Below are 25,858 nucleotides of genomic sequence, written 5' to 3' on the forward strand. Positions count from 1 at the left end.
TAGTTCTTCTGCAATACCTGGAGCTCCTTGATGGCCTGGACTGGTTGTCTCCTGTTTGTCCCTCCCTTTCTCCAGCAACTGGCACAGAGCCTGGTGAAGCAGCATTCAGTACATGCTGGGGTGCCATGTGATTTGCCACACTGTGCTGATGAGCGATAGAGGCTCAGAAAAGCAAAGAAGGCTACCCAGAGGAGAGAGTTGGGTGTCCCATGCCGGTCTTCCTGACCCCAAATCCTATGCCTTTTCTAGCAGGCCAGGACACAGTCATGTCTCAGCGATTGCAGGGTGCCATGTGAGCACACCCACCCTCACGGACGCAGCACCTACCAGGGAATGTGAAGCCGCATGCCCAGCCTGGGACATGCTGGACACCGTGTGCTAGAGTGCCGGCCACCCCCCACCCTGTCCTCCTCCTGTTGACTGTCCCCACCGAGCACCTCCGCAGCATCACCAGTCCAATTGGGGGTCCCCAGCCTGGCAGCACCCCCTGTCCTGCTGCCTGGGCACCTCAGGGCTCTTGTCTGCTCACCCACCCGAGTCCAGCTGCCCCGTCAGGCACAAGCGTCCATCCTCAGAGCAAACCCACATCCTTACCTCTTTCCTGGACCTTCACCGGGAAGGTCCTTCCTTCGGGAAGCCCGAACTGAAAGCCTACCTGGGCTGCCTCGTCTCCGTCCCGGCTCGGGCTCCGAGGAGGGCGCTGTGTGTGGGTCCACGGTGGGCCCTGGGCAGCAGGCAAGGGCGCGGGGGGCTCTCCCTGCCGTGTCTTCCTGCGGCAGCGGCAGCGGTGGCGGTGGCAGCCGTTCTCTGGCTTCCTGTGGTGTAAACAGGAAGCGAGACCATGTGAAAACGGTGGCCTGCCCCCGTGAGGGGCTCAGGCGCACTGGGGCTGGCACCGGAGAGCCCCCGCTGAGCTGCTCTCGTGCCGGGCCCCCCAGCAGCCCTGCCAAGGGGCCCCTTCGTCCCCAGCGTTGCCCGCTCACCCAGCACCCAGGGCGCCGTCTGCGTCCAGGAAGCCCACATCCAGAATGCACCTCCTCCTTGCCGAGCGTCAAGTCCCTAGGCCCTTTGTGACAGGGACAAGAAGCTCGGGGCGTGAAAGACGCTGGCCCCGCTCCGTGTACCGCTGCATCGGGGGGAAGCAGGGCCCCGGGATGGGAAGGAACAGCAGCTGCCTAATCTCCACTAACTTCAGGTTCGGACACTCAGAGCAAAATGTGGGTTGGCCGCTTTCTGCCCTGTCATCCATCAGGGATGTTTCGTAAGCATGCTCTGAGGATGACAGGCCCTGGGGTGCCCGTACTGTGGCTTCCCTCTGCTGCACCTGCCGTGGTGTGATCAGTCCCTGGCAGATGTGTTCTCCCCACTGAACCCGGATGCGGTCTCAGGCCCCTTCCTGACCGGACTTGGACAAGCTGACCAGGCCCCCAGCACCCACCCACTGCTTACCTGGGGCTTGCATTCCTGCAGCACAAATGTGATGCTGCCGGTGCCCAGAGAAAGCCAAGGGGCAAGCAAGGCTTCCTAGAGAAATTCTTTTTGTCTGGCTCTTGAACAAAGAGTAAGAACTTCCCAGGCAGAGAAGCGGAAAGAGAGTGTTCCAGGGAGAGGGACCTACATACACACTCAGTGAGAGGGACAAGCAGGTGCCAGCCCAGACAAGGAGAAGAAGAGTGGTGTCATCACAGGGACGCTCTCACATGTGGTCATCTGCGGGAGCAACCCTGGGCTGCATGGTGGTGATCTCTGTGTCCTTTCATTCTAGAGCCAGGTAGAATGATGGGCCAGGGATTTGGCCAGGCTACAGGCTTCCTCCCGAGAGGAAGGAAAGACGGGGGAATAAATGCATCATTTGGGAATAGAACAGAAATGGCAAACGTCTGTGGCCTGAAATGAATGTCCACACTGGTGATAAACATTCTTTGACACTATGAGGGCTACAAAAGTTGGAAATGCATTCACAGAGCCTTGCTGCCACCAAGTCCCCATCAGAGACCTGAGCTAGGGGAGAGCACTTGGAAAAAACAGAGAGACCAACCAACTCAGGAGTCCCTGAGCTCCTGAACTAGTCCTTTGAAGAAACAAGGCTTGCCCATGGCATTTGCAACTTAAGACACTAGGCCAATGGCATCGAGGACCCTCATCAAGCAGGAAAAATGACACGTGGCTGGAATTCAGCTTTGCTCATTTGGGAGCTCTGTAAGGTGACATTTGTCTATATCTGTGAGTCGCTGATGCTTTTACCAGCTGACACCCTGGTACCAACCACACTAATTAAAGCAACTTTGCCCCTTGGGACAGACACATATGTATTTTGTTTTTTTTCATTAACACACGTGATATTGTGTATCCTCTTAATGGAGGGGTTTTTTCCCCTCTTAATTAGCCCCTGAAATAAATCCAGTTTTATGCAGAAATTTCTGGAAGCAACTTTGAGCTGCTTCCATAGTGCGATGGTCGGGGGAGAGAGAGAGGAAAGGAGAAAAGACAGACCTGTGGGCTCACAGGGCCAATGGTGCATTTTTGGCTCAGTGATAGGTCTGAGTTGATTGCCTAGAAAGGAGAGAATTGGTCTTCTGTTGAGGAAAATAATATCCTGAGGGTCATTTTGGTGGTGGTGGTTTCATCCTGATGAGTTACAGGATGGGAAAGATTTGGGGGTTGTCCTGAGAGAACCGGGAGAGAGAGAACCGGGAGAAAGGGAGGGACAGCCAGGGAGATGCTGTTCCCTGGGGCCACGGAGAGACGCGTCCAGGGAGAGAGCCCCAGAAATGGTCACAGGGACTCGAGTGAGGTCCAGCCTTGCTTCCCAGTTTTGTCCTTTCCCTACTGGGACTCCCACTCCCAGTAGGAGTGTGTCATGTGGTTTGTGCTGGCTGGGCAGGGCCTGCTGGCCACGTGGGACAGAGCGGAGGCACCGGAAAGGGTGCTGCTGACCCCGGCAAGGGCGGCGGAGGAGGCCGGACAGCCAGCCCCAGCCCCGGGAGGGCTGCTCGGAGAAAGTGCCCACACTGGAGCCCCCGCCGGCAGAAACCCGCGTCTTCCTCCAGCCCACTGGCCTAGGCACACCTGCTGCCCGCTCTGGCCGGGGACCCCCGGGGCATCACTGAGAAGCCCCGCGGCCCTGCAGACCTGTCCTGGCAAAACTGCTCCTCCTTTTCTGAGTCTCCAGGAAAAAGTGAAAAGCCTGGCTTCTCGGCTTCCCTGTTCCTCATCTGCCCTTCCGGACCCACGGGGAAGCACGACCTTTGCTTCAAGCAGGAGGCAGGGGATGCACCCACCTGGACCAGCCCATTAGGCACAGCCAAGCAACCACATCCGGTGGCGCTGGGCTGGGCAGGACCCCACTTCCCTTTCAGTGGGCTGGCTTCCTCCTCCCATCACTTCCCCCTCCTACACAAACCTCCCCCACACTGCACCCTGGTCTTCTTCCCCTCCTGGTTCGTCAACTCCAATTACAGGCGGTCAGGGGACGTCCCGAGGCCACATCACCACCTGCCTGGCCACGGCAGTTCTGGGACCCAGGCTGTGAGAGGCAGGGTCTCCCAGCGCTCAAGCCGCTGGCCATGAGGGCTTGAGCTCAGCCAACTCTTTCGGGGGGTGGGCACCTCACCCCCAGGGGGTTAGGGCTGGACTAGGGCAGTGGCTGTGTAGTGCTCAGCACAGGGCCCGGGCATGCAAATGGCCCACAGTGCAGCAGCTGCCCAGCCGACGGCCTGCCTTCCCACAGGGGTGGCCTGCGGCTGCAGAGGAAGGAAGCCAGGTCTTGAACAGATGCTGCAGGAAGGAGCACAGCCATGAAGGCTCGTGGGCCTGAGATTCCACCGGGCATCCACGTAGATGGCACAGCCTGTCTGCCCACCCCGCACCAAGGTAAGCCTGGAAATGACCCCCCACACATGCCTCTCAAAAGCAGTAGTAAGCTCCAGTATATTTTAGAAGGGAACCCAGAAGCCAGCCAGCAGGAATGGGGCTTCAGCTTGGGATCCACCAAGCTTCGAATCTGCACGGTCCGCCCGAAGCTTGAGCTGAGCCTCTTCTCTCCAACACAGCAGGGCAACCTGCCTCCCCCGTGGCTAACGCTGCTGCTTGAGCTCAAGAACGACCGTGCAGAAGATACAAATAAACAGGTAGCAACAAAACCACAATTCTGGGCTCTGGAGCTCAGGAGAATGTTCAACCTGTGAGATGCCTCTCTTACCTGGCCACACGTGGGCAAGGTGTGCCCAGAAGGGCACAGGGGGTCCTCCCTCTCTTCCGGACTCTTCTGAGGGTCACTGTCGCTTTTAAAGTATTTTCTGGGAGGAGGCTTGGGTTTGGAGGTCGTGGGCTTTCTCACCAAAATCTCAAAGGATTTCTTCAGTCTCAGCGGTGGGTGGCTGTCCGGCATCCCAGGGAGGGGTGGGCTCTCCTGGGGCGGCCTAGACAGAGCCACGGGAAGGGCCCCTGGCTCCTGCCCCAGGGACAGGCTGGGGCTGTGGGTGGGGACCTCTGGGTCCGAAGTCAGCTGTTCACAGCCGCTAATGGGACTCCCCCCGGGGGACCCCGACATGTAGCTGCTATCACTGCTGGAGCGGATCATGACCTTCTGAGCTCTGCGATGTGGGGGTGCTGAGTTCTTTTCTCTCTCCTTCTCCAGGGTCGGCCGCCCATGCCAGCTACTCTCCAGCCTTTTGACACCTGCAATGGAAAGACAAGGGACTCCCACAGCTGAGCCTGAAGGGCAAACATACTGTCTGCCATGCCCCCAACTGGACTGCTCCGGGCTGCACGCCGCACCCCCAGGCTGTCTCCTTCTCATCTGAGGTCACTTTGGATTCAGAGCCCGGGATTCATGGGCTTGTCCCCTGCAAGCTGTAGACTTCAAGTTGGGAAAATGGCTCAAATTGCTGAGTCTCCATGTGATCGATATGGAGACGCATCTCCAACTTGCCCATTGAGGAAGGGGTTGCTCTCGCCGCTGTGGGGTGTGCTGGTGGCAGGTGTCTGCCATTGTCAGCTTCTGCAGGGACTGCCTACAGGGATCCACCTCACCCAAGGGGCAGCTCGTTTCCAGGGACCGATGGGGGGACTGATGGAGATGGGCTCTAAAGGAGGAGCCATTACTGCCAATCAGACGATTCTTTTTTTTTTTTTTTAAGATTTTATTTTTTATTCATGAGAGACATAGAGAGAAAGAGAGGCAGAAACACAGGCAGAGGGAGAAGCAGGCTCCCTGCAGGGAGCCCGACATGGGACTCGATCTCGGGTCTCCACGATCACACCCTGAGCTGAAGGCGGTGCCAAACCGCTGAGCCACCCAGGCTGCCCAAACCAGACAATTCTAATGTGCCATTTAGCTGCCAAACTCCAGGGGCTGGCTGAAGCTGTGTATCAGGTCACCTCCCCCACTGCCCAGCCCTCTGCTCTCTTCCCCTTCACAGGCTCTGGTTGCTAGGACCCTTCCGAGGTAACATCCTACCAAACACTGTCTCACAGTTGACTCCCTGGGGAACCCAACCAGCAACACCCCACTTTCTCACCTATAAAATGGGAATAATATTCCAGGGCCACTGGGCTTGTTTCAGGGCTCAATATCAAAGACAGAAAACACCTGTGAATGTGTGTTAAGCCTTGTACCAAGAGGCTATCATTTCCTCCAGCTGAGGATGAACTGAGCCTCCTTCTTCCCTCTCATCCAGCCTTTCTTCCTGGGTTATTCCCCCAACACGCCTATTCTCAGGACCAGGGGACACCCACAGAACCCTGAGAGGCTGTTTTCTCTAGCAGGAAACTGTTCCAGGTATTTCGTTCCTAGAATCATTGCTCAGAGGAGTGGGAACAGACTGAGGCCCAGCCTCTTGCTCAAACTCCAGCTCATTCTGGAAGGCCAAGAGAGGAAGGAGAGCCCCAGAGAAGAGAATCCTAAACCTTAGGACAAAACCAAGGTCAGCCAAGCTCACAATTCAAATCCTCTTTAAAGGAAAAAAAATTTCTTATGCTTTATCTTGACCATAAAATAATGCATCCTCATTAGAAAAAATTCAGTCATAAGGGTGCCTGGGTAGCTCAGTCTGTTAAGTGCCTGTCTTCTGCTCAGATCACAATCCCAGGGTCCTGGAATCGAGCCCTGTGGGCTCCCTGCTCAGCAGGGAGCCTGCCTCTCCCTCTCCCTCTGCCCTTCCCCCTGCTTGTGTTTTCTCTCTCTTAAATAAATAAATAAATAAATAAATAAATAAATAAATAAATAAGTAAATAAAATCTTTTTTAAAAAGAGAAAAAACTCAGCCACAAAAAGGGAGAAATGAAAGAATTTATCTGTGGTCCTATCAGCTGGAAATAACCACTGTCAAAATATTTATGAGTCTCTCTGATATATTTTCCTGAGTATAATTGCATGTTGAGTGGGCGGAAATGATAGAACATAGTTGAAATAAAATTTTTGAACATTCCTTTCTTTGAACATTTTCAGACTGTTTAGCCTCCTAGTCAATATTTTCATGTTGTTCTATCATATGCTCCAGGATGACTTGGCCAATGCCCAGTGGCTGAGCCCTGAGCAGCCTTTCAGCTAACCTGGTTCCTGTCCAGATGCTTTGTCCACTATATAGAGTGATTTTGGCCCAAAGAGCCTCTCAGGGCCCCACCTTTTCCTTAGAAATGTACATAAAGGGGTGCATGGGTGGCTCAGTCAGTTGAGTGTCCAACTCTTGATTTTGGCTCAGGTCACGGTCTCAGGGTCCTGAGAGCAGCCCTGCATGGGGCTCTGTGGTCAGTAAGGAGTCTGCTTGTTCTTTTCCCTCCCCTTCTCTAAAATAAATAAATTCATTTTTAAAAAGAAATGTGCATAAAAACTATATGTAAAGATCTGGTAAAATAATTCATGAATTAACCCAGGTGTCTGAAATTAGAAGACCTTAGTAAGAGTTAGGTATTATTTCTTTTTTTAGATATTATTTCTAAAGAGTCTATTATTATTATTATATTATTATATTATTATTATTATTATTATTATTAGTTTAGTGCTGAAAACTCAAATGTGTATGGGGTGCCTGTGCAAATGGCAACCCGGGATAACAGGGAATGGTGGGAACTACAGAGACAGGGAGAGGGCCTGCTCATTGAAAAGAATCCAGATTCAGATGCTTCTATCATCTTCTACCCAAACAAAGCAAAAGTGTGAGCCAAGCCTAGCTGATGGGCTGCTGGCTTTCAACCTTTGTCCATGTGTCATGCTTGTCCGTGATCACTGTTACATCCCTGAGGTGGGAGGCAAGTTCATGGCTACCCCCTAAGCTGTCTAAGAAGGCAAAGATATTCAAGTCAGAGCTCACCATCTCCCTTACCTTCCAGACTCCACTGATGCCTCTCCTTTCCAAACTTGACATTCTCCACAGCCTGGGCCACAGCTTCTATGAGTTGCAGTTCAGAGACCTAGAAAATATGAGTCAGCTGCTCAGGTAAAACAGCAGAAATGTCTGCATCAGGCTGCAAGTCTTATTACCAGCTCTCAAGTGGGGTGCTTGGATTCCAGGGTCTGTCCTTCCAAACCACTCTGCAAATAGCTGGCAAATTCCACTTCTGGAAACACCCTATTGATTCCATGGCACCAGTGGTTCCCTAGTATACTGTCAGTGAAGTCCAAAGCCTGTCCATAAAAGTGTTCTCAAGGTGGCCCCTCTCAACTGTCCAACCTTCTCTCCACTGCTCGCTGAGAAACTCCAGGCACTGGAGTTACAACTAAACAGTTGACCTTTGGGAGTATTCCATTTTTGGCAATGCTGCCATGACATCGTCATCATCATCACCATCAACATTATCATCACCATCATCACCATCACTGTTTTACTGTCATGGGTCACTAATCACCTTAGAGTAATAGTTAAGAGTATGACTCTTGGAGCCAAATAGACTTGTGTTCAAGACCTAGCTACTTCACTTTCTAGTTGTGTACTCTTAGACAAGTTACTTAACCTCCTTGTGCCTCAATTTCTTCTTCTGTGAAATAACAATAATATAACTTATTTCCTAGTGAGGTCAGAGGGATTTAAAAAAATAAACCATCTGATACCAAAAGTACAGGCAACAACAATAAAAATAGATAAATTTGACTGTCAAAAGTAAGATCTGTGCATCAAAGGATACAATCAATCTACTGAAAGTCAACTCATGGACTCAGAGAAAATATTCATATGTCATATAAAGGATTATGATCCAGAATACATAAAGAACGCCTATAATTCAACAACAACAACAACAACAACAACAACAACAAACCAAACAGCCCATTGTAAAAAAATGGGCAAAGGACTTAAATAGACTTTTCTTCAAAAAAGATATACAAATGGCTAGTGAGTACATGCAAAGGTGCTCAACATCACTCATTCTGAGGAAATGCAAATCAAAACCACAGTGAGGTACCGTCTCATACCCATAACATTACTGCTATCAAAAAAAAAAAAAAACAGGAAACAATATGTGTTTATAAGGATGTGAGAAATTGAATCCCTCTCGCACTGATGGTGGGAATGCAAAATGGTGCAGCTGCTGTGGAAAATAGTATAGCACTTCCTCAAAAAGTTAAAAATAGAATTATCATACGGTCCAGCAGTTTCACTTCTGGATCCATACCCAAAGACAATGGAAAGCAGGGACTCAAGTAGATATGTGCACAGCCATGTTCATAACAGCATTATTCATGACAGCCAAAAGGTGAAGCAACTCAAGTGTCCATGGGCAGAGGAGAGGAGAAACAGACCATGGTACATACACCAATGGACTGTCATCAGCCTTAAAGAGGAAGGACATGCGGACACCTGCTAGCATATGGATGAAACTTGAAGAGATTTTGCTAAGCGAAATAATTCGGTCACAAAAGGATGAGGACTGTTAATTCCATGTATATGAAGAACAAAAGGTCATCAGAACAGAAAGTACAAAGCGGGTCTCCAGGACCTGGAGGGAGTCAGAATGGCGAGCTGTTTGGTGGACACAGAGTTCCAGCTTTACAAGATGAAAAGAGATCTGGAGATGGACAGTGGTGCAGGCACCCAATGAGGAGAATGTCCTTCACACCACTGAGCTGTACGCTTAAAATGGTATATAAATATGGTGATTGTCGTGTTAGATGTATTTTACCACAATTAAAATAATAATAAATCACTTAAAGTGCCGTGCACAATACCTGGCAAACTCTCAGTACAGGGAGTTCACGCCAACAGCAGTCCTGCCAGGTAAAGACGGCTCCCCCATTCCAGAGTTGAGGACCCAGAGGCTCTGGGAGGTTAGATGAACGTCGCAGGTGTCACCAAAGGTGAGTAGCAGAGACAGCCAGGAGGCAGGTGTGCCACTGCCTGTGGGCTCTGGACTCCTCTGCCCGCACTGACTTTGCCCTAAGCCCCGGCTGTCCTTCAAGGCCCGGCTCCCTTTTCTGGGTTGCTGGGATGCTGACTCCCTCATCCCCCGTGGCCCTCACCTTCCGTGGGCTCTCCATGTGTGTGCCCCACTCCAGGCAGAACCTAGCTCCTCAAGGCCAGGGGCCCCCTGCCTTAACCCCCCAACCCAACTCCTACTCCCCTGCTCTCTCCCCACAGGGCCCCAGAGCAGCAGGAGACACTGAGACCACTTCTTTTCTTCTATCTCCAGAGGTTTAGACAAATTACTTGTTTACCTTCATAGGAAGTTTGCTTTTCTCTAGGGGTGCTTATCCTTAGTGCTCCACAGAGCTGGGTCAGAGTCCCACTACACTAGATGCATGCGGATCTGGTTCACGATTCCATCTCTGTACTGTTTCCGCTGGGAGTTTGGAGTCTGTTCATTAAGAGCACAGCTTTGGGGCAGCCCGGGTGGCTCAGCAGTTTAGTGCCATCTTTGGCCCAGGGTGTGATCCTGGAGATCCGGGATCGAGTCCCACACCGGGCTCCCTGCATGGAGCCTGCTTCTCCCTCTGCCTGTGTCTCTGCCTCTCTCTCTCTCTCTGTCTCTCATGAATAAAAAATAAAATCTTAAAAAAAAAAGAGTACAGCTTTGTCCATTGTAGTTCCACCATGGGACAAGGTCCTCTCTCCCTTCTACACCTTGGTTTTCTCCTCTGTGACTTAGAAGGGAGAGTCACGCTGACCTCACAGGGGTTTTCAACAACTAAACACAATTGTGTCTGTCTCGTCTTTTGGCAAGTACGCCTAGCACAAAGGATTCCATAAACAGTGGTGGTGAGCATCACCGGGTTCCCCAAAGGAACTTCACCGATGCCCATGGCCTCAACTCCCAAGGCTCACTATGAACCGGACCCCACGTACCAACCTTTATCAGCCCTAAATCTAACCGCCTCCTGGGTACCCCACAGGCACCTCAATCTCCTTATGCCCCACATGGGACCGTTTCTTCCCTCCTGAGGGCCCTCCTCCTTCTCTTCTTTATACTGGTGGTGGTGGTGGTATCATCACTCCATCTTCTGACCTGAAAACACTGCAGCCATCCTAGACACCCTGTGCCCCAGGTTAATCAGCCAACAGCACAACCAATCCGTCTGGAGCTGTCTGTGTCCCCGTCTTCTCCATCCTCTTCTCACATTTACTATGTAGTACAGGCCCTCTCCATCTCTTTCCTTCCTCTTCATATTCCAGGCTGTGCCCACCCTACCCTGTCCTTCACAGCACCATCAGTGGCTAAAAAATAAAATCTAAACATATTACATCTATAGCCACAGACCTCCCCTAGCTCCTCACCCATACAATGTGAGCTCCTGAGCACCCCATGGGAAGCCTGCTACAGTGCGGCTCCAATGCCAGCCGACCTGGATCTCTGCCTCTCCACCCAGTACTCACATCCCAGCCTCAGGAGAACCTACCCCTGTCCTTCCATGACAGGTCTCCTCATGACTCTACAAATGAACTTTGTGTTCCCACTTCATGGAATGACCTTCCTCAAATTCTTTGCCTAGAGAAAGCTAACTTCTGGTATTTCTTGCTTTATCCAACCTTCCTTTCTGTACCCCTCTATTCCCAGAATACTTACCACTATCTATTGCAACTATATCTGTGTCAGTATCTCTAGCAAGACCCTGAGCTTCCAGAGAGCAGGATTGTGTGCTAGGACTTGCTCAGCTTTATACGCTCAATGCCGAACAGTCATGTAGCAGGTCCCCGCTAGATGCACAGATGAATTGACTGATCTCCTGCATCTCCAGCAGGGATGCTGGGTCTCTATTTTCCTGCCCTTGAACTTGTAACCCTACTGCAAGAGCCCCCCTTCAGGTGATGCCAATTGCCTCTGGTGTCTAGGAGTTTGCCAGTGGACCCCTGCTGCAGACACTTGCTCTCACATTTGGAACAGGTTCTTGGAAATACAGGTCCAAACCCAACCAGCATCACCTACTTTCATCTATTTCTTGTTCGAAGTTGAGTCCTAAATGAATGAGCCTGGGTAGAAGAAGACATCCTGGTGGCATGTTACCTGCGGGTCTGGATGTCGGCTGACAATGATGGGGACCGGCCCAGGACTGCAGTGGCTCAGGATGGCATAGACTTCGTTGAGCGTCATGCAGTGCACAGGGGAGTCATTGATTTCCACAATCTCATCACCGCACCTGTGAAAGTATACACAGGAAGCCATCAGCAAGCTAACACACATGGCATTAGGACGCCCCCTTCCTGAGAACCCCACTCCTAGTTGGGCTGTTTGATGAGATTTAAACATTACACCAGTAAGTAGAGCTCCTTAGCCACCTGACTGACACCAGAGCAGGACAGACCAAAGCAGTGCCCTAATCAGCCCCTCCCTGCGCAGCCACAGTGGGGGAAGGGGAAGATGTTTCATACCCAGGGTGGGGCAACATGAACAAAAGTTTGTCTGCAACTTTCTTCCTCCTTTTCCCCATTAAACTCTGCCTAATTGAGATTGATGGTATAGGTTCACCAATGTAAGTGATTTACTAATTAACCACGACTTAACCAATCACGCCCTCTCATTGGGCCTCATCATTCCCATCTGTAGAATAGTTAGGAGGAAAAATGGATGCTTTGTGCACCTAAAAGGTAAAGAAGAAATAACTTGACTGGGCAGCAGCTGAAGTCCTTGTAAAAGGAAGTAAGAAGAGAAAGCATGGAATGCATTCTTGCTGTAAGATGGGAAGCGAGCAAGGGAAAATTTAGATTTATTCTGTGACCTAACCAGCCAAAAAAAAAAAAGAAAAAGAAAAGAAAAGAGGGATGCATCCATACATGGAAGATAGGTGCAATCCAACCCCCTTGTCTCACAGATGGAGAAACTGAGGCACAGCGGGTGAAATCATCTCCTCCATAAGACCTAGCTTAGAGTTAAAAAGGCTTTTTCTGGAAAAGACTAAATTGTAAATATTTTAGGCTTTGCAGACCACTCTCTCTGTGTCACAACCACCCAACTCTGATGTTGTAGCATGAAAACAGCAGCCACAAACAGTGTGTCAACAAATGAGTGTGCCTGTGTTTTAATAAAACTTTATTAAAAAGAAGACCCAAGAAGGTGGTGGGCCCCAGTGTGCTGACCACTGGCCTGGCTGGTTCTTGGTACGGTATGGATTGGAACACAGGTGTCCTGGGACGGATCTCACTGTTCCCCCTGCTGTGATCTGCTGAGTGCATCCCCCTTCACTTTGCTAAGACAGTACCCATTTTCAATGATGTGACTGAAGACCACAGCCATGTAGCACCAGATGCCAAGGACAGCAGAGGCTTCCAGAGCAGTCTCCACCCGGCTGCAGTTCTAGGAGGGAGGACTCTCTGTCTGAAGGTATTAGGCAGTCTCTGTGGCTCTGCAATTATGTCCCAAGTGACAGCATAACAGCTCAGCAAATCAGCCATCACTGCCATGCACGTGACAATGGCAAATCCATCTCTAATTCGAAGCACCATCAAGACACCATCCTGACCATGGCTTGCTTGCCCTCGCATGTACTGCAATTGTAGGAGAATTTAAAAATACTGCAAAACTCTCCTGATTTAGCAAAACCCCAACCCAGGGAGAGAAGGTATAAGTGCAGCACAAAGAGAAGACAGGTGAGCTGGAAGTATTGTAACAAGTTAAACTGCGGTAAATGTTGCTGAACCCTCGTCACCTACCAGAAAGAAAATTTAGATTCAGGCCTTCTCTTAGAAGTTCTTTGCAGAGAAATATGTCTGCAACGCCTGTGAATAGTTTTTTGCTACCACCCAGAAACTGAATTAATACTCCTGATTAGCTTCATAAGCTCCTTTATCCATACAGGGTACACAGCAAACCCCACTGGAGCTCCTACTTATATCACTATAAATCCTGTGTTAGTTAAATTGGAATTAAAATGTGGTCACTTCATGTTTTCCTTTTCAGACTGGAATTCCCTGAGATATGCCTCTTGAACTGCAGTGTACACACAGATCCCTGAGGATCTTGTTAGGATGCAGATTCCATTGCAGGAGGTCTGGAGAGGAGCCTGAGATCCTGCATTTCTGACAAATTCCCAAGTGATTTTTATGCAACCAGTCCAGGCACTGGAGTCTGGAGAACAAGGCTCTGAGCCATGTTTGGGTCATTCTAAATATCTCATCTCCAAATGAATTTCCCAGCGTCTAAGGAATTCTTTTCCTCACTGTAAATCAGGGTTTTGTTTTTGTTTTTGTTTTCTCTGAAAACAGAAATAGGGACATACCGGAGCCGTCCATCCAGATGTGCCACAGATCCGGGAGAGAGCGTATGCACAAAAATGCCGGAAATGCACTGGAAGTAGGGTACACTGCACAGGCCAATTCCCAGGCCAACGCCAGCCTCTGCGAGGAAGTACGGGACAGAGGGAGGGGGGCTTGTGAGCCAGCCTGTGACCCAGAGGACCCCACTTCTCCTGCCACAAGTTAAGAACACAGGCACCCGAGGAGGAGTGGCCGCCCTGGACCTCACAGTGTGTTCACTGCTGCAGCGACCCTGGCCCTGCTCCTCTGTGGGCAGCGTTGTGTGTGATTGGGGCTTGCCTTGCTTTGTTTCCTTTTAGCCACTGCTCCAGAACACGTAGACTAGATGTGCATGCTGGGTCTTGGGCTTCTGTAATCTGCTCACAGACAGCACCCTGCCCTGTCCTTGGACCAACTCCCGATGAGGAAAGTCTCTGGGAGCCCTCAGTGGTGGGAGGCCCAGGCAGGAGGAGAAGGAAGAGGAGGAAGAGGAGGTGGAGGTGCTGCGACCCTACCTTTCTGCAGAGAGACCTCCACCATGACTCTGTAGTTGGGCTTGGCTGTGCTGGCAGGGGTGGCGAGGGTGGCAGGGCTTTCCAAGCCCAACGGGCTGCTGTCCTTGGCGGCACAGGTGCTGGAGCTCAGGGAACGGCACAGCGGCGGAGACAGGTGGCTGCTCAGGGATGGGGGCGTCGTCAGGCGGGTTCTCACCGTGAGTGTCAGGAGCCCTTTTTTGGCTTGCTGAAAGGAAGAGACAGTGCTCTGCAGTGCCCAGCAGCTGTGTGTTTGCCCACATGTGTGCATGTGCCTGTATGTGTGTGCATGTGCATGCCTGTGTGAGCCCACACGTACATGTGTCTGTATGGGTGTGCATGTGCATCATGCATATGTGTGTGTGTGTAGTATAATCGACACACATCCACATGCATGACAAACCAAATATGTAATGTGTGTGTGTGTGTGTGTGTGTGTGTGTTTGTGTGTACATGTGCTGGATGGATAAAGCCTCTAATTGAAATGATTACATGGAGACTTGGAAACATCTTGCCTTAAAACTTTGCCTTAAAAACTTTGAACAGGTTTGTAAATATGTCAAAATAAATATATTGAGCATTTTAAAACCGTTCCACACATCTTAACTAGTGGAAACAGCCCAACCACGATCCTGATTACACTCGCATTTTCTGAGCCAGGTCTTTTTTTAACCATGTACCCAGACCAGCCTCAGCAGGGTACCCCACATCAAGCATCCCATATTCTGAATTTGCGGGTTTGAATGAAGAAGGGTCAGGCTTATTTCCTTTGCATGGAGCCCTGGAATCTGGCCGCATACTGATAGCAAGAGATCACCTTGAACTTCTGCAAAGCGTCCTGGTGTGTGAGTCCAGCCATGGATTCGCCATTGAGTTCCAGAATTTCATCCCCTGTCGGGAAAGAGAGAGATCACAGCAGAGAGGAGTGTGGCCCAGTGAGGGGTGTCCATGCACACAGCCCGCCAGGAAGCCTTCCCGGCCCGGGGCTCTCCCCTGGGAGGCAGGTGGGCAGCAGTGACTGGCCTTCTGAGGCCCCTCGTCTCTCCCAGGTGCAGATCCATCCAGGATCCTCAACCAGCACGCAAGACCTGGCCTGACCTGTGCAGCCCACCTCCCACCCACCCCCCGTTTGGGCACTGCCCTCCTGCCTCCCTGCCCTTCAGGCCATGTGCTCCCATGGCTCCTGCCCTGATGCCTTTCCCACACTGGTGTCTGCGTCCAGGGCTTGCTTCCAGCATAGTACACTGCCCCCGCCCTCTCCACCCTCCTCTCTCACAGTCCCCACTGGTTTTATTTCCCGAGGGTTCTATGGCACCTGTGTCCTCCATTGCCTATCCCAGCACTGCCCATGGGTGGTGACCAGTGACCTGGGGCAGTCTCCCCACTGGGCTGGCCGCTCCCCAGGCAGGGGACTTATCTCATTAGACGGTGTGTCTCCAAGGTCAGTTCTGGGTGGGGCCTGCCCAGCATTCAGGAAACAGGGTGGGAGGTAATATTTCCAGAATGCAGCATAGGCCCCATTTTGCAGAAGAGGAAAGAGTTCAAAGAAGCCTCAAGTCATCTGGTGAAGAGAATTAGTACCCCGGCCTTTTTACTACAAGCCATTCCCACACATATATGCCAAACAGACTCATTTTTTTCTGTATCCAAAAATTCATTTTTATGGGGACAGAAAACCAGTGTCTCTCTTTCACCTAATGCACTCAGCACGCAAAGAAGAGCACTTGCTCTTCATTCAGGGCTGCCCTGGGGTTTCAGATGCAAGCAGTGTTTCCCACACAGATGCCTGGCCTGGTTGTTAGCTGGGGAGTCTGTTGTCACCGTGCAGATAGCCCGTTGGTTATGGTCCCCTTGCAGATAACCCGTCCCTTCTCTCTGGTTATTTGAAAGATGATTTTGCCTTTATCTCTGACAATCTGAAGTCACACTGCAATGTCCTAGGGTGTTTCCTCACACTGACATTTCAAGCCTTAAGACATTTTTGGAAAATTCTTAGCCACTACCTCAATATGGCTTGCTTCCCCTCTTTCATACTGCCCTTCTTTCTTAGAACTGGTCCTCCCTTGGGGCCCTCTGATCCTACTCTCCATGTTTCTCTTCTGCTCACCTTGTTCTCCATCACTCTGTGTGGCCCATTGTACTTGCCTTTTCTTCCCTACAACTTATTGTTTTCGCTGTGTTCTGACCTTTCCTTGTTGCTCATGTTCTCTCTTTCACCTTTTTGAAGATCTCTTTAAACACAGTAATTCTAGGGGCATGTGGGTGGTTCAGTCGGTGAAGCGTCTGCCTGTGGCTCAGGTCATGATCCAGGGATGCTGGGATCAAGCCCTGTCTCAGGATCCCTGCTCAGCGGGGAAATTTGCTTCTCCCTCTCCCTCTCCCTTTGCATCTCCCCCTGCTCGTGATCTCCTTCTCAAATAAATTTTAAAAATATTTACACAATACAAAAACACTAATTCAAAGGGATACATGCACCCTTACATTTATAGCAACATTGTCTAGAACAGCCAAGTTATGGAAACAGCCCAAGTGTCCAAGGATAGGCGAATAGATAAAGAAGATGTGGTGTATATACACAATGGAATATTACTTGGCCATCAAAAAGAATGAAATCTTGCCATTTGCAAGGACATGGATGGAGCTAGAGAGCATTACACTAAGTGAAGACAGAAAAAGACAAATGCTTTTGATTTCACTCATATGTAGAATTTAAGAAACAAAATAAATAATAAAAAAAGAGAACCCAAGAAACAGACTCTGAACTACAGAGAACACACTGCTGGTCACTAGAAGAGAGGTAGCAGCAGGGATGGGGAAACAAGTAATGGGGATGAAGGAAGCACCTGTTATGATGAGCACCTGGTAGTGTATGGATGTGTTGAATCACTGTACTGTACACTTGAAACTAATATTACACTGCAGGCTAACTATATTGGAATTAAAATTTAAAACTTAATTTAAAAATGCACAATAAAAAACATGAATTCTACAAGTCTTTTAGATTCTTCTGTGCACTTGGGGTTTTGAGGGCTAATCATCCCATTATTCCCACTGATGCTCATTAATAAGGGATGTTTCCCCATTTCCTGTGTAGTCTTTGTGTCGAATTCATTTTTCCCAGGCCAGTTTTTCTCTGGGATTCCATGCACCCCAAGCTGCTGGGTAACAGCACTTCCTTTATCTCCAGGAGGCAGTCAGAGGTTTTCACTGCTTCAGGACTAGTTTTGAGGTTAGGTTCTCAGCTTGGGGCATCCTGTACTCAGTAGGGACTATGAATGTGGGCAGTACTCACACACATGACACAGGCATGTGTCTTACTTTGCCTGTGGGAGATGTCTTTTCCTCACACCCGAAAACCACGGGAAAAGTGAGGTTTCCTCTCTGCTTCCCTGGGGCCCAGTGGCCTCTCATGGCCCTCCTGCAGTTTCTTGGAGGTTCCAGGGACGAAGCCATGTTTCTTGTCCCATGTGGGTAGTTAAATTCTGGTCCCTGGCCCTTCATTCAGCCTTATGGGTACCAGTTCCACAGGCCACGACATCATCAACCCCTGAGTTTCCATACTTTAATTTAAAGTTTAGATATGCTACTTTATCCAACATGCCTATGTGTCAAAAATGAAGGGTGGAGTGAGCTGGGCAGAGGATTCAAATCAGCATCATCTGTGAAGCTGCCAGAATTAGACCAAAATGAAAGATTCAGTCCTTGTACTTTGGAGAGTCCAAGCTGAGTGGAAACAGGCAAATGTAAAAAATAAGCAAAATGTAACTAATGTGTCTGAAAGATGCATAGACAAAGAACATATTTCAGTAATAACCATTCTTTTTTTCTGTCATGGACAAGAGATTGATTGATTGATCACAAAGCGATGAGCCTAAATGATGCTCTGTATGCACCGTCCATTAAATACCTTCCTCTACTTATGTTTTTAAATTGAAGTATAGTTGGCATATTAGTATTAGGTCTGCAACTTAATGCTTTGACAATTATATACATTAGGAAATGCTCACCAGGGTAAGTGGGGTCACCATCTGCCATCACCCAAAGTCATTATGGTATTATTGCCTATGTTCCCTGTGCTGTATTTCTCATCCCCATGACTTCTTTAGGTATTAACTGGAAGTTTGTACCTCATCATCCCCTTCACCTACTTCACCCCACACACACACCCCTTTCCCCCTGGGCACCATCAGTCTGTTCTCTGTAGTCATGATCGGTTTCTGTTTTTGTTGGTGGTGTTTGTGTGCTTGTTCATTTGTTTTGTTGCTTAGATTCCACATATGAGTGAAATCCTATGGTATTTGTCTTTCTCTGACTTATTTCACTTAGAATAATGCCCTCTAGGTCCATCTATGTTGTCACAAATGGCAGATTTCATTCTTTTTTGTGGCTAAGTAATAGTCCGTTATGTATTTATACTTCTATATATGTATATATCATATCTTCATCCATTCATCCATCAATGGATACTTGGGTGGCTTCCATATCTTGTCTGCTGTAAATAACGCTGCAGTGAACATGAGGGTGCACTTCTTGAGAAATTATCATTCTTAATGGCATGAGGGGCTGAACTTCTCTCCTAACAGAACTACATAACCCAACTCTGGGTTCTTTGGAGAGTCCTGACCCTAATTTGGCCATTTCTGGTGTAAAGTTACTAACCTCAATTTTGCCAAATAAATCTTACGCAATCATGTTTTGGGGAAGGGTTACACAAATAAAACATCACTAGCTTTGATCTGTGCACCAAACTTTTGTTGCAACTGGATGTACCTCATGAACTCAAGGGCAGATTCTAAAACCTAACTTTGAAAGAGATACAAAAGGTGATTTGGTCAATCATTAGAGGTTAGAATCTAGGACTCAAGACTAGCTGAAAGTCTTTCTTGCTGAATTTTTATAATGGGTAATGATGGAGCTAGATAAATACTCAGAGGAGGAAAAAGAAACTTGACTCAGATAGGCTTGCATCCTGGAAAGAAAACAGAACACAACATCCATTTCCTTGCCACCTCAAGTCTTCCCCCATGTTTTATTTAAACACAGAAAAGTACAAAAGATCATCAAACACTGGCACATTCTCAAGATTCTGATTCCACTTTTCCCCTTTTGTCTCATTGATCCCTCTTCTTTTTTTTTTAAAGACTATTTATTTATCAATAAGAGACACAGAGAGAGAGAGGCAGAGATACAGGCAGGGGGAGAAGTAGGCTCCATACAGGGAGCCCGATGTGGGACTCAATCCCTGGACCCTGGATCACACCCTGAGCCAAAGGCAGATGCTCAATCACTGCACCACCCACGTGCCCATCCCTCTTTCTTAACTTGCCTCTGGATTTAGCTGTTCCCCTAGAGCTCTGCCTTCACCCTCCGCTCCCTACCTCCTTTATCTACTCTATGACTCAAGTATTTTCCAGGTGTCCACAACCCCCAAATCTACATGCAACCCGGGCTCCCTCCCTGGACTGGAACCACCATCCTCCTGTGGCACAGCTCCACCTAGTGACCGCCTGCTGGCCTCACCCTGCATGCTGCTGATCAAACAGAAGCATCCTCCTTGGCTTTCCTGTCCTCTTCCTCTTCACCTGGTCCTACTCCAGCCAGGAACATTTTCTCTGACCGCCCCTCGTGTGCCGCCTCCAGGGAGGCTGTCTTCTCTGGTGCAGGTGCAAAGGAGGTGGAGAGGAGGTGCAGGTGCAGAAAAGACAGAGCAGACCCTTGAGAGCCAGAGCCTGGCTCTGCAGGCTTATCTGCCTCTGTCTCCTGCCAGCCCCCTTCATCCTACACCCTGCTTCCCTAATCACCTAGGAACCTCCATCATAAAACCATCAAAGGTTCCCCGCTGCCCCCTTGATAAAATCCATATGTACAATCCTGCATAATGTCAGTGTGGGCAAACTTGTTCTATGAAGAGCCAGAGAATAAATACGGTAAGCTTTGCCAGCTACAGGCTCTCTGGAGCAACCATGCCGCCAGCCTGCTGTCACAAGCACAAAAGCAGCTTCGGACAGTGGGATGGGTTAAGTCAATGAGCCCTGTGCCTGACGCTCTGCCCTCTAAAACTTTTCTGCAGATCCTGAAATTTGAATTTCGTTCAGTTTTCACTTTTGCCACAAAAGAATTACAAATTCCTTTGACTTTCAGCCATTTAGATGCATGGAAACCATTCTTCATATGTGAGCAGTATGAAAACGGGAGGCGGGTCGAATTTGGCTGGAGCTTGCCAACCCTGCCCTAAGCAAGCTAGATTCTTTTTTTCTTAACCTCTTAATTTATTCTATTTTTTAAAGATTTTATTTATTTATTCATGAGAGACACAGAGAGAAGCAGAGACACAGGCAGAGGGAGAAGCAGGTTGTAGGACTCAGTCCAGTACCCCAGGATCACAACTTGACCCGAAGGCAGGCGCTCAACCACTGAGTCACCCAGGTGCCCCAACAAGCTAAGTTCTTAAAGGGGATTAGGCTCACAGCACAGCTTACAGATACTGGCCTGGCAGAGATGAGGACATCCCCCGCAGTGGGGACGCTATGAAGTCACCTCTCTCAAGCATCCTATGCATAACCCAACATCTGGCCTGCAGGCGCTGCCGTCGGATCCAGGGCTGCCTTCCCCTGAATTTCTCCCTCTGGTTGAAATTTGGGAATGTCCTTGGGCCAAGTCTGTTGTCCAATACTTCCAAACATGACTTTGGGAGGCAGTTGGGATGGAAAGAAAACCCTGGCCATCCAGGACAGGAAGGCGGGAAGGGCCCTCTGGAGACAGCTCTGCTCCCCAGGCCCCTTACCCTCAGGATAGCTTCTCTTGGACCCAAGAGCTGATGGATCATGAGCTCTTCAAAAGAGAGATCATCTCTGATCATTCTCTCTATTCCTAGAGCCACGAACACAGTGGGCTCACGGAGAATGTGTATCAGACACACTAGAAGCACAGGGTCTAGGTTCTGGTGGTTGTGGGTCAGGGCGGGCAGGGGTGAAGGAAGAGGGTGGCAAAGGTACCAGCTACAGAGGAGCCCTTGGGGAGGAGGGGGAGGGAAACAGACAGCTCATTCCTCTGTCCCAGGCTGGCTACAGGACCTAGACCCACTGCAAACACACCCAGCAAAGTGTTGTCACAACAGAGCCAACAGGGACACACGCTACAGACCCCAGAACCCGTGCAAGCCGCATCTGAAGGCAGGAGACACATTTTGTTTTCCGTCCTCTTCTATGGCCTAGTGACTCTACCCGATTCCTCAAACATCAACCAGCAAGACACGTGAGATCTACCTTCTTGCAGCCTTCCATCGGCCGCCGCTGCTCCCCCGGCAAAGATGGTTTTGACATAAATTCCAATAGGGCCATAGATGCTGTCCCTTCCCCCAACGATGCTGAAGCCCAGGCCCTGGGGAGAGAAGAAGAGAGGTGGCTTGAGGGGTGCTCTGTGCCATTCCCTGGGCTGACGTCGGCCGAGGGCACGCCCCAACCCTGAGCGAGGGACCCCGGGAGCAGCGAGGTGTCCTTGGTCTCACATGCCTCCAGCCTTCACAAAAGAATGGAGAAAACCGGGACTTCCAGGCCAGACTGGTCCACATGGGGTCGGGAGCTCTCCCGAGGGTCTAATGTCCTGACACAGAACTGAGGATGAGGCTGGAGAACCTGGGATGACACGGAGCCCTGACTCTGCCCCTCTCGCTGGCAATCTGGGAAGATCACCTCTTGACTCCAAGCCCTAGGTTAACTCCTTGTAAAATGATGCTCATAACCTAACTCACAGGGTTGTGTCTGAACATCCAATGAGAAACCAAGTAACAAATCCCTGCAGTCATAGTTACAGCAGCTTGCACTGGAGGAAGCACCCCTTCTCCTGCCAAAGGCCGTTCACTTAGCTTCTGTTTTGCAACCCACCTCCTCCCCTTCTCAAGGACAACGCTGCAACCCTGAGCCCCCTCTGCTAGGTCTTGAGCTGACAAAAACCCCAGGAGCTCACAACACTGGCAGGTGGCTCTGGTTAGAGCTCAGGGGGCTCAACAGAGGGTCCTAACAGCGGGAGCATCCGGGAGGCAGCAGAGACAAGGCCAGAGGCAGAAGAGCAAGCTAAAGTGTGAGTGATGTCTGCACAGAAAGAGCAAGGAAGGAGGGCCCCACTTCCCCTGCAGACCAGTTAGGAGAACCACGTGGGCCGACCCAGAGAGCAGTCCAGGAAATTCACACATGCTAGCTTCACATCAACAATGTGATGACCCAGGAGCTCCCTACTTCCCAGGAAGGCTCAGCTAGGGTCTGGATGGGCTCCTTTCTAGACTATCAACTCCCTGGAGGCAGTGAACATATCTTATTTGGTGATGCCTGGCCTCTGGCAGGTGCTCAGGAAACGCGTATCATGGAGTGAAGGCCCGTGACAGATGATAGTTGGGTCCTTGGGTCCAGCTTGCAAGTGTACAAGGCAGTGGTTCCTAGCTTGGCTCCTGGACAGACCCCGCGGGATGGCCACCACTGTAACAGCATCGCTGCTCATGGGCAGTGTCTTTTAGGCCAGCAGCTGCTCAGAGCTGAGCAGGTGCAGCGCCCCCGTACCCGAGAGATGGCAGGCCTGGCACCCACCCTCAAGATGCCATAGGGAACCAGGCAAGCATCGGCAGGTAGGGAAGCCATGTGGACAAGGTACTATTCTAGACTTCTGGTGAGGGTGTGTGTTCCAGGGAAGGAGAGATAAGTGGTAACCACAGGGCTAGGAAAAATGAGAGATAGGCATGGCTTCGGGGGTCCTCTCTGGGCCCCAGCTTCATTGGGCTGAAATAATTGCTGCAGACTCAAGATCTGCCCCGCCCTGAAGAGGCGGCACGGTGCCGTGGTTAGAGCCAGGCCCGGGAGTCAGCAAGTCTTGGGTCATTGTCTTAGTTTGGCTGCTAACTAACCAAGTGACCCTGAGCAAGTCCTGCAACCTCCCAGACCCTCAAGTGTCCTCAGTGGGCAAAGGGAGGCAGCCCCAGGGCTGTGGCCAGGACCAGAGAGGCGGCCTTGTGCAGCCCTTAGCACAGAGCCTGGCTTTCCACAGCTGCTTTATTGCCCCATTTGATTTTAACTCTGCCTCCAGCACTTACGGAGGCTTCGAGCTCTGCTTCCTCCTCCCGAACTCACTTCTGCCCCTGTCCTACTTGCCATCCTCGGTGATACGGCCTTCCTTCAGTTCATAGGTTGTGCAAGGTGGACAGTGGGAGCCCTTGTATCTGAACTCCCCACCCAGCTCTGCACCGAAGGGCTCACCTCGCTCCAACCCAGGCCCCTGAAGGCCAGCTCAGGCTACCCGGTGACACGTAATGTGTGATTTAGTGAATGTACCTCTTACAGATATGGGGATCAGTTAAATCATTTTTGGTCATCTTTGCATGAGCTTTGGTGCCCTTTGCTTCTTTCTTCCTTTCTCTTTTCTTTTTTTTTTTTTTTTTTTTTTTTTTTTTTGAGAGAGAGAGACAGAGATAGCAACAGAGATAGCAAGAGAGAGCATGATCAGGGGAGGAGGGAAAAGCAGACTGATGGATCCGGGAGCCTGATGTGGAGCTGGATTCCAGGACCCTGAGATCATGACCTGGGCCAAAGGCAGATGCTTCACCGACTGAGCCACCCAGGTGCCCCTCTTTGCTTTCTTCTGAGCATTGCAAACAATTTAAAAGCCAACTACATTTTAAATGCCTCTACCTAAATCCAGGGGTGAAAAGGATTGGGATTTACTAATCAGAAAGCCAGGTGTTAGGAGAAAAATCAGCATGGTGAGAATTTCTCTTTGTGATGAGAGCAGCAACAGGACCCGGTGCTTCTGTCTTCTCACTCGTGTCTGTAAGCTCCCAGGAGAGGGAGGGAAGGTGGTAGGGGAGAGAAGACCCAGGCGTGCAGCCGGCCCCTCCTCTGACCATAAAGGAAGCAGCAACGACACTGTCCCCTCACACTACACGCCAAAGTTATATTAGGTCTGGGTTTCTTGGGCTCGTCTGTGAACTTTGCAGCAACTGCCTTTAAATGATTTGAATTTAACCATCAGGTAAAACTAACATCTAGAAAATGTCATGCCCCGAGCCTCCATGGGACATCCCGACGCTCACACTAGCAGCCCGGGATCGCTGGCCCAAGCTCCTTCCTTCCCTGGACAGGACAGCTCCCCAGGAGCTGGCATCCATGTAGCAGTTTCTGTTGACAATAGCCCTGGCTTACCTTGGCCTGGCCCTTCATCAGCACGATGTTGGAGATGACGGAAGCCTGGAGGCCCCCCGAGGGCTGCGCCAGCTGAGCTGTGCTGAGCGACCGCGTCGGTCTCGAGGTGCCCTGCAGGAAGGAAGCAGGGTGCTGAGGGGTGAGCCAACGAGACAGGAGCACACACCTCACAGGGCAGGGGAGGGACCAGACCCCCTCTCCCGGGAGCCCACAGCATGACCCCCAAGCGTGGTTGACCAGGCACGGTGCGAGTCTGGTGGAGAGGGGCTGTTTGTCCTGGTCTGAGTGGCTCCAGCCTTGCTGACCTGCGGAACAGCAACCAGAAGCCCCCTAAGGCTCGTGCAGATAACAGGTGCAGAGTGCATCGCAGACCACACTGCCCAGGGACAACGAGCCCTAAAGCCAAAGTCTCAGAGGCTGGGACAGCAGCCTCCAAGAATGTCCTCCGCAGACTGTGTCCAAGCATGTTCAAGACACACATGCTGAGAGCCCTTCTCTGCCAGGCATGGGGTGGCAGGCAAGGAATCTGAAGATCTTAAAACGCAGAACAATTCCTCTCTCAGGGGAGGCACACAGATGACTTAAAAAGGAGAAGCAGTGTGTGCTGGAGAGACATACACCCGGGTGCTGCAGGATGCTGCCCCGGTGGAGGACCCTAGGGCTGGGGCTATAGGTCAGAGCTTAGACTCCAGAGCCCCGCTGGCACTGCCTGGGTTCTTTCCTTGGCTCTGCCAAGTACCGGCTGGTGACCTTGAGGAAGTGATTTAACCATTCTGTGCCTGTTTCCTCTTATGTAAAAATCATCGACGCTCTGAATGTCATTTTTTTTTTTCTAACCCTGGGACCCCAATGCTCCCAGTTTGCAAATGAAAGACATAGTCAGCCCACGAAGGGAAGGGAAGAGAGAAATGAAACTTGCAGGCATCTACCGAGCCCCGAGTACCGTGCAGGGAGAATCAAAGATCACTTGCCTACAGAGCCCGCCCTCAGAGCGCTCATGCTCTGCTGGGGTGAGGGCGGTAAGAGGACAGGCGCCCAGGATGGGCACTAGGAAAAGTGTAAGGCCCATGCAGCTGGCGGGTCAGGAGCACTCCCAGCAGAGGTAGTGTTAGGCAGGTGTCTGAAGGACGGGGTAGGCTTTCCAGAGGCTAGAGAGGAGACAAAGAGGGACAAGGTGCTACAGACGGAGGTGCTGGGTGGTAGAGGGGGCAGCACGAGGCTGTCGGTGGGCACCACTGGGGGCTTAGGGAAATGGCAGGAGGGGACACGGTGCTTCGGGTGTGCTCAGCCCCTGCCCTGCCAGCTGATGCCCACAGTGGGAAAGAGGTGCAGTGCGCAGTGCACGGGGCTGGGCTCAAATCCTGTCTGGTCCCTTGGGTTCTAAGATGTGTGAACTCCGACAGCTACTCACCTGGCCAAGCCGCTGTTTCCTCGCTGTAAAACGGGGCGACTACTACATTCGTTTCTGAGCTTGTCTTATGAA

General features: G+C 50.6%; 1 protein-coding gene and 1 long non-coding RNA gene across 4 annotated transcripts in view; one reads left to right on the plus strand and one right to left on the minus strand.

Annotated features, from left to right (window-relative positions):
• IL16 (interleukin 16) overlaps positions 1–25,858 on the minus strand; it is a 102,006-nt gene that overhangs the window by 12,614 nt on the left and 63,534 nt on the right. For all 3 annotated transcript variants that reach the window (XM_072801827.1, XM_072801836.1, XM_072801845.1), the window contains exons 5-13: positions 24,376–24,486; positions 21,457–21,571; positions 15,009–15,082; positions 14,174–14,399; positions 13,643–13,760; positions 11,434–11,566; positions 7,326–7,413; positions 4,202–4,680; positions 656–815 (exon numbers count right to left, since the gene is read on the minus strand). In XM_072801827.1, the coding sequence (XP_072657928.1) occupies positions 656–815; positions 4,202–4,680; positions 7,326–7,413; positions 11,434–11,566; positions 13,643–13,760; positions 14,174–14,399; positions 15,009–15,082; positions 21,457–21,571; positions 24,376–24,486 (1,504 nt within the window). The remainder of the gene's footprint in view (positions 1–655; positions 816–4,201; positions 4,681–7,325; positions 7,414–11,433; positions 11,567–13,642; positions 13,761–14,173; positions 14,400–15,008; positions 15,083–21,456; positions 21,572–24,375; positions 24,487–25,858) is intronic.
• Positions 3,253–6,821, plus strand: LOC140618846 (uncharacterized). The gene is made up of 2 exons (XR_012018881.1): positions 3,253–3,873; positions 4,640–6,821. It is a non-coding gene; the product is annotated as an uncharacterized lncRNA (long non-coding RNA).

This window comes from Canis lupus, chromosome 2 (assembly GCF_048164855.1).
Source record: "Canis lupus baileyi chromosome 2, mCanLup2.hap1, whole genome shotgun sequence".
Taxonomy (NCBI): domain Eukaryota; kingdom Metazoa; phylum Chordata; class Mammalia; order Carnivora; family Canidae; genus Canis; species Canis lupus.